General features: G+C 37.7%; 1 protein-coding gene across 5 annotated transcripts; it reads right to left on the reverse strand.

Annotated features, from left to right (window-relative positions):
- Nucleotides 1-6,384: 6,384 nt before the first annotated feature.
- On the reverse strand, nucleotides 6,385-13,792 carry Pts (6-pyruvoyltetrahydropterin synthase). 5 transcript variants are annotated; one of them, XM_048796036.1, is made up of 7 exons: nucleotides 13,629-13,774; nucleotides 12,285-12,376; nucleotides 11,976-12,055; nucleotides 10,180-10,202; nucleotides 9,748-9,804; nucleotides 6,899-6,969; nucleotides 6,385-6,704 (listed from the first exon to the last, which is right to left on the reverse strand). In XM_048796036.1, exons 5-7 carry the CDS (start codon nucleotides 9,784-9,786, stop codon nucleotides 6,581-6,583), a joined length of 234 nt encoding a protein of 77 aa, XP_048651993.1. In that variant the 5' UTR covers nucleotides 9,787-9,804; nucleotides 10,180-10,202; nucleotides 11,976-12,055; nucleotides 12,285-12,376; nucleotides 13,629-13,774; the 3' UTR covers nucleotides 6,385-6,580. The 5 variants fall into 5 exon arrangements, with proteins under 5 accessions (XP_048651993.1, XP_048651994.1, XP_015345358.1 ...); XM_048796037.1 differs by having other exon boundaries at nucleotides 12,285-12,379; nucleotides 13,629-13,773; XM_015489872.2 differs by lacking the exon at nucleotides 12,285-12,376 and adding an exon at nucleotides 12,211-12,255 and having other exon boundaries at nucleotides 13,629-13,772.
- Between the last annotated feature and the right edge of the window lie 1,008 nt (nucleotides 13,793-14,800).

The following is a 14,800-nucleotide window of genomic DNA, read 5'->3' on the forward strand; positions in this document are numbered from 1 at the left end:
CTGGGACATATGGATCATCCCCATCCTGTTTTATGTACATAACATCCATAAAAATAGACAGAATGAAGTTAAATATATAAGTACTTGATATAAGTAGGAAATAATATATGCAAAAATTTCCATACTTATTAATACAAGACCAATACATAAAAATAACTTTAGACACAGATGCTTGAGTCCAACAAATTCAAAAAGCCTTTCACTGAAATGACAAAATATGTACACACTGCATGTTTAACGAGTTTTGGAAATTTTTTATAATTATTTTAATTGTTGAGCCCTTTATGTGTATTCATGTGTGTATTTTAAGCCTAAAAGATCTACAGTCAAACCTCAGTTCTTCCACTTACTGGACGGCTTTGAACAAAATTCTTAATCTCCTCAAACCCCAGATACTTCTTCAGTAAACTGGAGGTGATTCCTACCCTAAAAAGTTGGGGTGATGGAGACAACTGATGCATTATGAGGACTGGCATTATATTAATTCACAAAAAGCCAAAACATCAAGACAATCTCAAATAAGGTGGTTAAGTTGCCTTTTCTCTGTTCTAATCACTGTTTTCTCCTTCAAGAATGGAATCTTGACTTTCTCCCTACTTCACTGGGAATTATTGAGGGTTATTAAGTTAACAAATCAGGTCATTGTTTGCTGAAAAAACACAAATACTACCTGTGATACACAATGAGTTCAGTTTCACATTCCATTCACATTCTTGCTCTTAGGGTCAAAGAGACGAAATGATAAAAAGCATTGTTTGCAAAATCACCTAAGGCTCCCTGCTAGGGTAAACCTACACTCCAAGAGCTGGGGAAGAGGCAATAACCATGTGCAGCTTTTCTGGGCTGCTAACTAATGATGATGTGGTCAGAGGACAGCTATTGATTAAAAGAACTTTAATTCAGAGTTCGTGCTTATCTTTATCTAAATTAATAGTTGAGGACCAGGAGATTATACTAAAGAATGGAAATGGAAAATTCCCAGGAAGATAAAGTTAGCCAGAAAAACAGGTTTGGTGGAAGTCTTGAGAAATCTTACTGTGGTGACTGTTCTCTAAACTGTAATGCATTAAGAATATCTGAAGTTCAGTATTAAATCTCAAAAAAATTGTCAAAACCATACTCTACCAATTCTTTAGAGATGGCAAGTGTATACATTTATTCAGTAAATAATTAGTTCTCTTGTGAGTTCCACACCACCACAGATCCAAAATATGAAGAAAACAAAAAAGTTTCTGTACTAAATACACACACTTTTTTTCTTACTATTAGTCCCTAAGCAAAACAGCATAACAGTGTTAACACCTTTACATTGCATTAGGTGTTATAAGTAACCTAGAGGTGATTTAAAGTCTACTAGAGGATATGCATAGGTTATATGCTAATATTATCATTTTATACAAGGGACTTGAGCATCCATGTTTTTGGTATCTGTGGGTGGTCCTAGAACCAATTTCCCATGGATAGGAGGGATGATTATATTCAGCACCTGCACTGTAGGAGGCACTAAGCTGGGTCCTGGGAAAACAAAAGTGAACTATACAGGCACGGCTTTGGTTCTCATGACATTGATATCTTCATGGTTGGGATGGATACTAAACTAGTATATAAATAAATAAAACAAAAGAAACCAATATAGAAAAAATTTTAACAGAAAGGTGAGTGCAAAGTATATCAGCAAATAATAGAGGGCTTCTACCTATTCAGGGTGATCAAGGAAGGTGTCTTCAAGAAGGTGAAGGGAGGGCTGGAGTTGTAACTCAGTGGTAGATTGCTTGCCTACCACATGTGGGGCACTGGGTTCAAACCTCAGCACCACATAATAAGAAATAAATAAAAGTTGGGGTTTTTTTAAGTGACATTAAACTGAAGTCTGAAGAATGCTTAAGTCTTATGCAGGGGAATGAAGAGGGTAGGGAGGTGAGGGAGGGTAGCTTTCCAGGCAAAAGGGCAGCCGATGCAAAGGTCGAGGAAGGAATGAAATTGATATGCCCTCAGACTTGGAAGGCCAATGTGAACAAAACAGTGAATGGCTTGAGGCTGCAAGTAGGCAGTGGCTAGATCACACAGAGCTTGATAAACTAGTGTGAGGTGCTTGGATTGTATTCTAAAATCAAGAGGGATCTTTCAGGAGATTATATGGGGCCTGAGGAGATCTCAATTGCTCTTTCAGAAAGACCCATAGGAGTGTGGAAGAGAACCAAAGTACAAGTAGAAGACAAGTTAAAAGACCATGTCAGAACTCCAGGCCAAAACACAGCAGCTTAGACTAGGGTGATAGCATCAGAAATGAAGACAATCAACATGAAACGTTTCGGAGGTAGAACCAGCAGAGCTTTCTGATAGATGAGATGTTAGAGGTAAGAAAAATCATTAATTCTTCTGTCTCAACGGCTGTTAAGCACAGGTGAGAGTGAGTTTGTGGCTATTTTGAAGGAAACAAACCAACTGATGAACCAATGGAAAGCAGAACTACTATGGTGACAATTCTGCATTTGGAGAACCACTTGCCTCTACCTTTCTTTTGTAGCAATAACAGTTCTCTCTGAGGCACTGTAGAGACCTTACCAGTTTATCTGGGACATTTTCCAAGTGTCTTACAGCAGAATCTTGCTGTAAAGTTAAATTGTGTGAAACTAACAACGATTTTTCTGTATGTGAGGAAAGCTAGAAATATCTCAGACATAACAAAAGCAAAATGAGAACAGTCTGTTTCTGATCTTTAGGATAATTTCAAGTCCAGGAGGAATTTGAAAATTTGGTATTTGCAAAGCCAAATGGATAACTTATCACAGGTCTAGTGTACCAGTGACTACATGTACTGAACTGATTGTAGTACTCTGGCCATTTTCATAACCCACCAGTGGTTACATCAATTAAGGCAATACCAATGAAAGCTGAGCTCTGGTCATTATGCTCATGAGATTCAGTGACTATATTCTTCTTAACTTCACCTTAGAATTGGTTTTACTTTCAAGAATTGTGCTTCCAAGATTTTTTTATATCCCTACCCACAAAACCCACAATTCCCTCTATAAACCACCACTGCTGCTCTGATATTTCACTCCTGCAAAATGAAATGGGCTTTATTCCTCTGGCATCAAAAACAGCATGATACACACTTTCTGTCTACCTTCCTAGCCTGTCTCCTGCTATCTCCATCACACTTTTCACACTATCGATGTAAATTTAATCTCCCCCCCTAGAATGTGACCTAGACCTAGTGACCTGCTTCTAAGAAGTAAAATATAGAAAAACTGGTTAGGCTATAAACGACTATGACATCAGTTTTGCAGGCACTTCCCTTGCCCTTTATCTGCCCACTTGGATGGAGCAAGCTGTCATGCAGGAGAAGCTTTATAAAATACCTACATGGCAAAAAACAGGAACTGAAGCTTCAGTCCAATCCCCCACGTGGAACTGGATCCTGCCAACAACCATGTGAGTTAGTTGGGAAGATCCTTCCAGGTAGATCCTTGAGATGACTGCAGCCTTTTCAGAGACCTTGGACCAAAGGTCACAACTAAGCCACCCCTGGCTCATGGCCCACAGAAACTGAGATAATAAATATATGCTGCTGTAAATCATGTTTAAGCTATGCTTTGGGTAATTTGTTACTCAGCAATAGGTAACTAATAACCTCACCAAGTAGGATGATTGTAGGGATTAAATGAGGTACTATAAAAAGTACTCAGCAAAATGCCTGATGCCACATTAGGCACTGCACAATGTTAACTTGATCCTCCTTCCCCCATCTCTTTATTTCTACTGCCACCACCATGGTCCAGGCACCCATCACTCCATGAATAGATTCCTGTAGTAGCTTTGCACCTGGTTTCCTTTCTTTCCTTTGTCCAGTTGGTTACCTTCTTTAAAAAACAAAATTTCAACAGCTTCCTTACTTAAAAGACAAATCAAATTGACATTCAAGGACGTCCGGACTGTCCCCATTCTGTATTTCCAAGCTCATGTCCCACAACACTGTCCTACTTCACCATTATTCTACTAAGATTAACCTATTCACTATATCCCCAATATGCCTGCATATTCCCACCCTAGTAGCCTTGCCAAGTAACTTTTACCCTTTGGCATTCAGTCCCAAAGTTTTGTGCAGTGGCAGTATCGTAGCCAATGAGTCTCGTAGTCTCTCTTTTCTCCTGAATTCCAGACTGCCACTCTCCTTCCCAATCACTGTCAGTACCATTAAGGACTTACCTCCTTTACAAAGCTTCCAAACCTCATTACCCCGGAATGATCTTCTCCCTTCTCTATAATAATAATATTTACTCATTTGGTATTTAAAATCATCTAAGTATAAAATAGGCAGAAATAATTCAGAAAGTACCTAATCCAAGGACTTAACTTTACAGGTAAAGAAACTGAACACCAGAGATAAGCATCAGTCAACTAAATATTAACACCTCTAGGGCCATAATTGAGCCTCAAAACTTTCAGGTTATTCAAGTCTAAAAATATGTGCCAAGTTCTCATTATGTATGTAACACTATAAAATTTCAACAATTTTTACCAATACACCATTCATTTATTCAATGAACAAAAATTGAGTACTATTTACTAGCCACTTTGCTTAAAATAAGGACTTTGCCCACCAGGAATTTACAATAAAAAGGGAAGAAAAACATGAAAAGTAATAATTGTAAGTTTGATATGGTCTCTGAAAGGAAGAAAAAAAATCACCTATACCTGTTTTTGGTCCTCCCATCCATTTACTCATCTATTCACTCATGAATTTGGTGGATGAATGGATGAATGACTAGATAGATAAACAAATAAAATTCTTTTCCTAAGGAGAGAAGGTAGGGGGGAAATATTTCCCTTGATGCAACTCATGAGCAACCAACACCTTGAGTGTCATTATTATCAAGAAAAACATTTCTCTAACATATCAGATTTGAAAATTTGGCATCTTTTTAAAAATCTGGAAATATAAATACATTGTCCTTTTTTGAGTCTATGTTTTGAAGTCAGAAAAAATCTCCATTTTTAATTTATTTGCTGAGTAATCTTAAGCAAGTAGCTTAAACCCTCTCAATTTTCTTATCTGTAAAATGGGAATAGTAACTACCTTACATGGTGTTTGTGAGAGTTAAAACATAAAGTAACTTCATAAATAGTAGCTATACTGCCTTTCAATCATTACAAAACAGTCTACATAGATAAAAACTGAGTTTGATAACTACAACACATTCAAATTTAAGTGGGCAGTGATTATGAAAATTTGTAATAAAATTCCTATAGTTACTTCCTCTCCAGAATAAGTCTTCCTTTGCAAAATTTTCTAGAATCATGATCACTGCATAAGTTTTTTATTTCTTCCAGGTAGCAACATTCTGAGAATCCAGAAAAAAATAGATACTATGTGGAGAGAAATATAAAATCCTCCGTTTAATAAGTTTAGAATATAAATGAACACAAGAGAATAGCTCTTTGTGCACAGCAAGCAAATACATTCTTGTGGACTTAGTCATGAAGAAAAGACACCAGAGATGAATGCCAAGAATATAGTTCAACTTATACAGGTGGGTTTAATGATCAGAATAAAATGGGATCAGTCAGGAAAAACTGCATACAGGAAATACTTCACAGAGTACCAGATCCTTTTTAACATGGTTTAAAATACATCATTATTCTGCAGTCTTCCAAGTTTAAATTATTCAGGTGGCTATAAAGTCTGGTGTTCTAGACAAATACATATAATAATATACTTATACTGTATAGTATGTTCAATTGTTGTTCCTCACTAGCAATTCATAGTTCAATACCCATGTAAAGCTGCAATGACTAATGTCCATGAAAGCAGCCTTTCTGTCCATCTTTGTATATGCATTGGCATTGTACCACCTTAGATAATTTGTGTGTTTAACTTTCACTCAATAAATTTGTGCCTTTAGCATACCAAAAAATAGTAACTAAGGGAGTTCAAACTATATATATTGTCTCCAGATTTTGTAGTCATCTGAATTTTTATTTTTTTATTTTTTATTTCTTTTTTGCTACACTGGGGATTGAACCCAGGGCCTAGCACATGCTAAACAAGTGCTCTACCACTGACCTACATCCCCAACCCTTTTTATTTTATTCTGAGACAGAGTATCACTAAATTGCCTAGGCTAGCATTGAACTTGTAATCTTCCTGCCTCAGCCTCCCAGTAGCTGGGACTGTAGGCATGTACTACCACACCAGTGCTTAATTTTATTTTTTTATAAAATTCATCTACTTTAAATTGCATAAGCATTTCTACCGTTTATATTAAGAAAAATGAATTCTAAAAATGAGATAAGAGAATTCAAATATTAACACACCAAAACATTTTGCTGAAAATAAAGTGATTTTTAATCTATAGATAAAGGACTCTCTAAATGATATTCAGGATACATTACAAGCTTTATTTTATTAGATTTAAATTCACAACAGGTCTTATAATGATTTCAATAAATCAGGCACTTCAGAACACAATGTAATACAACAATTATGTGGTGACTACTTAATATTCCAAGAGGATAAAGATCTTTTTTAAATGTGGAAGGAAATTAGTCTTTCTACAGTGTTAATCCCTAAGAACTATTCTCCTTTATAGACTACAATATTATTGTCAGTTTCATGCACTTTTACTTTATAAAGAACTCCCACAGGAAGAAATTTTTGGAGGTTTTCCCAGATATATACAGCTACATTTTCTGTCGTGCTGTAGAGAAAAAAAAAAAGAAATTGAAAACACAAAAAATAACCAAAATTTCATATCTAATAGTCACAGAAAACAAATTCTAGTGCTCAAAGATATCATTAAACTAGAACTTTAGAAATCACAAAAATCAGATAAAATGTTAAAATCAATTCTTCTTTCTTACTATCTCTATAAAGCAAGATGGTGACACCCACCTTACAACATCTGCAAAATATGGTACATCTAGATCCAGATTCTTGTGATCAAGGGGCTTCATGATAGCCTCCTACACACAAAACAAAGGGGAAAACCACTGATTTTATTCATGACTCAAATTCCATACGGTTCTACCTAAGTCTCTAAATCTTACCCTATCATTTAGCCACTAGCTCAGTACTGGTAAGTGATATATCCATGTCTTATAAAGCAATCTTTCCAAGGTTTAAAGCTGTAAAAAATAAAGTCAGGTCCAGTTCCCTGCAATGATTAGTTATCCTTGTTACTGAATGCAAAGAGGTGAGAAACTAAAAATTAGAATTGCCAGGGTTTTCTCGAAATACAAGCCACTGTGATTCAAAATTCAATTTAACACTTCTTGAATTCTGTCAAAAAAGTTACCAGAAATGCTTTTCCACAACAGTGCCACCTATGAAACAATGCCACAATATCATTAGGACAAACATCCAATAGCAGTATATTTTATAAAACAGACCTGGACTGGAATTATGTAAGTAGCTAAATTTCTGCTATAATAATTTAAGAATGATCTTGGGCTCTCAGAAGAAAAATTACAAATGTGTAAAGACTATGTTACCATTTAGATATGAGGTATCCCTCCAAAAGCTCCTGTGTAAGACAATGCAAGAATGTTCAGAAGTGAAATGATTAGATGATGAGAGATGTGACCTAATCATATTAATTAATTAATATGATTAACCAGTGGATTAATCCACTGATATGAATTAACTGGGTGGTAACTATAAGCAGGAAGGTGTGGTTAGAGGAGATGGGTCACTGGGGGTAATGCCTTTATAGTTTATATTTTTTCTCTGGTAAACAAAGGGCTCTATCACTTTCTGTCTCCCCATAACCCCTCCGTCTCTCTCCCCACTCCTTCTCATTCTCTCTCTCTCTCTCTCTCTTGTAAACACACAATTACTTCCTAATGCTTACATATATTAACACAATGTTTTTCCTCATCATTAGCAATGATTGTAATTGCTTTTTTTAAATAGGGTTTTGCTTTAAGTTCTTGTACAAAAATTCAAGCATTTGTGAAACAATCTAATTTTCTATATTATATGTTTTAAGGGTGCATTAATAATAATAACAATCATTTCATGAGTAAAACTAGAACAATATTTTTTAAAGGTACATCTGGATCCACTAGCTTTTAAAAATGATCAAACAATCAGGCATGGTAGTGCATGCCAGTAGTACCAGACACTTGGAAGCTTGCAAGTGCAAGGCCAGCCTGAACAACTTAACTCAATAACTTAGCATCTCCAAAATAAAAAACAAAAAGGACTGGGGTTGTAGCTACACAGTACAGCGTGCTGGGTTCAATCCCCTGCACAAAAATAAATAGATGAAATAAAATGGATCAAATGAAAAGATATTTTGAATGAATACCAAAAAAAAAAAAAAAAAGATATCAGCTATTTCTCCCTCTGGAAATAGCCCACAGTCTCCCATGAATGTATATTCCTTGCTTTACCCCCAAAGCTTCTCTCTCACTCTTAAGATAGCCTACATTCTTCCTTGAATGTGCCTCTGTTTTCCTAAATAAATTTCTATGTCTTTGAAAAAAATAAAAAGGAAGGAAGGACGGTAGGTAAAACAAATACCTTTGCTTTATCTTCAATCTCAGTTCAGTTTCAGCTTCTCCACAGAAGCCTCTTCTGCAGACTGCTTGTGCCATAAGCACACAAATAGGCGTGTACAGTGTACGTTAGGTATACAAAGGAGGAAAAGAGCACAGCAAGCCCCTATGTAGTATTCAACTATATGTGGGCTTTAGAGCTCTAATTATTGTTTTACATGGTATAATACTTGGTGTATATATATTGTATGTCCTTAGAAGACACAAGAATTCTGTCTTTATAACTTTCCCATAGTTCTTTCAGCACAGTGCCATTTGTTTGTTCACTCATTCTCTTATTTCAACCAACAACTTTTGAGCATTTACTTTTCTTTAACTCCTGAAAAGGTAACACAAGTACCCTGTGGGTTATGTCTCGTTCATCTTTGTATTCCTAGCCCTGAGCTCAAGAACTGTTGCAAAGTAGGCAAGAGTTTGAATATATGGATACGTAATGGGAAGAAATAATGTTTATTAACATCATTTTTATGAAACAAATGTCAAATTTTAGAATAAAAGTAAGCTGCAGAGTTGATGTGAAGAACCAAATAAATGATAGCCTAATAAAATCAGCTAGATGGAAAAAAGCCTACCTACTCTCAACTTTACAACATGACCTGGGGCAAGTCAGTTAACTGCCTGGCATCTCTCAATCTTAATCTATGGAATGGAAAAAATGGTTTGGATGATCTCTAAGATCTCTTACAATGCAAGAATTATATGATAACACAATCAGTAAGTTCTTTATTAAATATCTGCTTCTGTGTTATCTCTGTAAAGAACTGTCCCTAAGTTTATAGTAAAGACAAAGTGAATAATAAAGGGTGATGTTAAAATATAAGGGCAAAGGTATAAGGAATATTCAAAAAGGAAACAGAAAACTTCAAGGAGAAAATTGTGTCCTGAAATAAGGATAGAATTTGTGAAGTGGAGGAAATCAGTATATTCCAACAAGGAATACAAGGTAAGCATGCTACTTGCACATCACCCCATCATTACAACACAGCTTTGACTACTTTCCATTAAGGAGACTTTTAGAAGGCCATGAGAGCAATTTCTCCAACTATCCTCCCAGGCCCACACCCAACTCCACTCACAAAGTCATGGAACCCCAAGTGATAACTGACTGGGGAGGTGGAAAGGAAGTCACCAAAAATTATGCTGAGGACATAGCACAGAATTAGCACCCAATATGGCATTTACCTCCATATATTTTTTGAGGTCAGTCAAATTCATAACCATTCCTGTAACAGGATCAATCTAAAGAAGAAACAAGGGTAAATATTATTCTGAGAGGCTCTTCACATCAAAACTGCTGGTAAACTATCTTAGAGGCTGTGCAACATGCAAACTGTGCCCATATTTGCCTGCATCCCAGAGACGACACTGATCTCAACACAAAAGCACACATGCATCAGGCATTCTTTTCACTGCACAGCTCTTCCACCTGTCCACAGACAGCACACAAAGACGACACTTAGGAAAAGAAAAGACCTAGAATGGCAGCAGTTCACCACACACAAAAGCCAACACTGATGAAACTGAAACACAAGTTTTCAACATAGAATCCACCAAGGAGACTGAAAGAAAACTCAGCAATATAAACAAAACCACACAAATATGTTCAGCACATACCTCTCCATATACTGTCACCTCAACTATGGGAAAGAAAACAAAATTTAAAAAAAAAAAAAAACACATGATTTTCAAAAGATTAATATGAAAGCACATATTAGCAACATAAATTATTAGATCTCTGGCCCCCAAAGCTATACTTATATTTTACCCCAAAACATTTGTCCTTTTAGCTATCTATGCAGGAGGCTAAGGCAGGAAGATCACGGATTCAAGGCCAGGCTGGCCAACTTAGTGAGACGCTGCCTCAGAATTAAAAAAAAAAAAAAAAAGGATTTTTTAAAAAATAAGGACTGGGGATATAGCTTTCAGAGGTAGAGTGCTTTCCCAGCAAGTGCAAACCCTGTGTTCAATCACCAGTACTGAAAAAAATATATATCCTTTCAGTTAAGACCATTTTATCAACCAAAACAAGACTCAACCAAGACAGAAGAGCTTAGTACTAGCTTTGACTAAGTAGAGGAAATTAGCCAATGCCCAAAGGGGTATAAATTCTTATCTGTTTATACATGTTTACATGTTTATATATTCTGCTTATATATTTATCAAGGTGTATCTGGATCTCTACCTGTAAAAGCAAAAATGTACATGCAGGTGTCCATCTATACACCAAACTGGCCCATTTCTGGACAGCACCTCTGAGCAAGCAAAATTACTACTGGGCCTTAACCTCATCCCTTTAACAAGAATGAATACACAGTTTACAGTAATACTTTGTTAAATAACAAGCATTTGCAAAGCATTTGAAAAAATTCAATCAATGCTTTACAAATTAATAGCTTCTATGAACTTGCACTTTTTCAGCTCCACACAAAAACCATTAGGTATTGTATGATAAGTGAGTACACCAAGAGTGAGAGGTATCATAGATAAACTAAGAGACAGTAACTAAATTAGAAATCTTGATTTTTCTGACCCCTTGTCTGGTCTTTTTTAATGCCACCATCCCAAACGCTGCTATCCTCTATAGCTTATATAGCTGTTTTTTTGAGTCTTCAGCTGTGTCTCAAAGAATCAAGTCTCTTATCCTTATACAAGTTACTTACTTTCTTGGAACACGGCTGGCAAAGTTTTAGACACAAACTATTTTTCTGCCATACAGTATTCTCAGGCAATATTCCCCTTTTATTACTCATTGTTTACTCAAAGAATACAATCTGGAGCTGGGATTGTGGCTCAGTGGTAGAGCACTTGCCTAACATGTGTGAGGCACTGGGCTCGATCCTTAGCACCACATAAAAGTAAATAAAGGTTAAAAAAATAAATCTTTTTAAAAATGTGAAGGATGTTATAAAAAATATAATCAAATTTTTTATTTTATTGTTTTTTTAATTTAAACTGATTTTTAACTTACACATAAATATCACACATAAAAAAATTAAAATAAATAAAATTGTACATAATAATGGCATGCCATGTGATGTTTCATTACATGTATACACAGTAATAATGCCTCAACTTTTACTGCCCACTGAAGTTCCCAAGGGATATTCAAATTAGATGAAAATTCAAAATTAACAACACTTAGCTGTTGTTAATGTTTAAGTTAGGTTAAACATATCTATTCATCTGTGAGGTGAAATGTCAAGACACATCCAACTAAGGCAACAGAGCTTTTCATTTTTTGAAGTTCCATTTAACTTCTGATTCAAGGCTCAACGCATTCATTCTATCCTTAAGGCCCCTTACTAGTCACACTTGCATTTGCTGAACACTCTTTCACCCTTATTGAAGGGATAAAATTTCATCCTCTCCATATACTGTTTTTTCTCTCACCTTTATAATTGTTCTCTCACCTTTATAATTGTGCCCATGGCCATTCGGATTATTGCATTTCCCAAACAGTTTTAAGTTTTCCTCATCACTCAAAGATTTGCTGAGCAAAAGAAAAAGAAAATCAGCATGACACAGTATCAAATTCAGACTCCCTCTCTGTTCCTTACATTATCTGCTCTGGTCTTTGAAGAGTTTCAAAATTTATTGTTACTGTAACTCACCAAATAGAAAAATCACTTTGATTTCATTACTCACCTGTACATGGGGAACAAATGTACACTCCCTAATTAGACTACTGTACTGCAAAAAAAAAAATAGCATAAACAAACCTTAAATTCAATCCCTCTGCTGCACAGGAAGATTCCAACTACCTTGATAACGGTCCTTTCATTTTTCAATTCAACAAGGATTTACTGATAACCTACTATGGAAAAGGCAAGAGTAGAATGAAGCAAGGACATACAATTATAAACACAAGTAGATGTTTGTCCTCAAGCAGCTTAAAATCTCATTTGCCTGAAAAATAATCCCATGACTTCAGTTTCCTCTTTAAAAATCTTGCTCTACTCTGCCTCAACTTTTACTGCCCACTGAAGTTTCCAAGGGATATTCAAATTAGATGAAAATTCAAAATTAACAACACTTAGCTGTTGTTCCAGGCAGAACACAATTTAATGAATTTATATATCTATACCCACTCAATCTCAGCTTCTGAGTTCTTAGCTCCCTCATACGTTTGAGCTTCCTATTATAGAATCCCTTTCTTTTTATAGTTGTTATTATTTCTCCCATTTTCTCCTACTTCTCACTCTAAGAGCGCTACAATTCACAAAGCTTTTGCACAAAATTCTCTCAGAAATACAGATTCTTGTACTTAACTCGTCACAAAATTGGCCACATTGTAAGCTCCAGATAGGAAGCAGTGACAAGTGTGTATGGGTCCCTGTCATCTAGTAGAGGGCCTTATCAGCACAAAACAAACCCTTTCCAGCAATGGATGGATGAATCCTGTTATGCTCATTTTACAGACAAGGAAACGCAGGCTCAGGGAGTGGAACTAGCTAGAGAGGAGTGCAAGAATCCTCAAAATCAACTAATTATTTGGTGCAGGAAGGCAGTCTGAGTGCTCGGGGTGCAAATCCCAACTGTGCGCCTGCTTAGAGAACAGAACATCAGGGCTCATTTCATCTTTAGTAGAAAGAAGACAAAACTAGCCTTGTCATTATATTAGATTCGGTAGCTCAAGCTCCTAGCATACAGAATTAGCTAAAGTCTATGGTGTTTGCGATGCTCTGGGTACTGTGTAATATAGGAGAGTTAACTTCCGCTTAACTTCACACCACGGGGTAAACTAGGTGACTCAGGGTCAGAAGCCAGTGAGTGGAGCCTCTGGTTCGGAACCTGGGGCGACCCCTCCGCACTGGGCAGCGCTAACCAGCACGCTTCACGCTCCAGGGGAGTTCTGCCAAGTCCTGAACCAACTGCTTTCCTGCGCAGGTCCCCAACTAGGGCCCCGGCGCGCGCGCACAACCCACCCTAAGGCCGCCGCCCCAGCCCCGCCCGCTCGGGCTCGAGCCCGCGCACGCAAGGGCGCACGCCGGCCCCGCCCCCGTGGCGCTTCACGGCGGGGCGGGTGCCCGCCTGCTGCCATCACACTTGTGGGCGCGCCCCACCTGTGCAGCCGGTGGCTCGCGCTGAAGGAGACTAGGCGGGACACTCGCGCCCGGCGGCCACCGCCCGGAACCGCCTTGCTCATGGTCTTCGGCCCCGCACCGGGCGGCCTGCGTCTTGTCTCTCCGCCTGCAGCGGCTGCGCAGTGCCAGCTTGCGCGTCCCGGAAGCGGTCTTCCAGGTTACCGCCCATCTCGTCCGCGGGCGCCACACTCCGCCCGCTGGAGGCGGTTATCTGTGTCTAGCTATCTAAACACCTTCGAGCAATGGGTCGGGAGTTGAAGTCCTTAATTTTGTAAGTCTGCGCAGCCAGAGGCCACCCATGTGCTTAGGGCTTGTATGGGCACATTTTGTGTCCTGCAATGACCTCTGAGCCTTCCCTCTAGAAAACTCTGTCAGGGTTAATTAGAATAGAAAGCTTCAGTGGCTGTGTGCTCTTATCAGGTGAATCCCAGAGCTGCAGTCCACAAACTGCTTAATAACACCCGAAATTTGAGGGCATCTGTAGGACCAAGGGGCAATCGGAGATGACAGAACTATATATAACTTTCGGACTATTGTGTAAGACTCTAATTTAAATTCCAGGAGTTGAGGCTGGGGCTGTGGCTCAGTGTGCCTAGCATGTGTGAGGCACTGGGTTCCATCCTCAACACCATATAAATAAATAAAATAAAAGCATGCCGCCCATCCACAACTGTACAAAGATAAAAATAAATAAATAAATTCTAAAGTCACACTTAACCAACCACAAGCGTGCATGGGCCCATTGTTAAATGGGTTGGCATAGCCCAAACACATACACCCATGTGACACATTAACAGGAAGAATGGATGCCTTCGGAGCAAAAGGGCCTTGTTTCCTCACATCTACTGGCAAGGATGTTCCCAGTACTGTTCACCTTTTGAATCTGTTTTCTCGTTAAATATGTACTAGACACCTGCCAGGTGCCTGGCACTGTTCCAGCCACTGGGGACGACAGCTTACATTGTATATGAGAGAAATCAGATGATAGAAAGCAAGACAAGTCAGTGATTGGTAAGAGACTAGGAAGTTTCCTGTACATTTAAGAAAAGGAAGATAAAAATAACAGGGATGGTAGAAACAAGCCCCAGTGGTGTTCTCTTAAACATCTTCTGTCTCTAGCCATATCTTGTGTTTATTAATGCTATATAGCA

Source organism: Marmota marmota, unplaced genomic scaffold (genome assembly GCF_001458135.2).
Source record: "Marmota marmota marmota unplaced genomic scaffold, marMar, whole genome shotgun sequence".
In the NCBI taxonomy this organism is placed as follows: domain Eukaryota; kingdom Metazoa; phylum Chordata; class Mammalia; order Rodentia; family Sciuridae; genus Marmota; species Marmota marmota.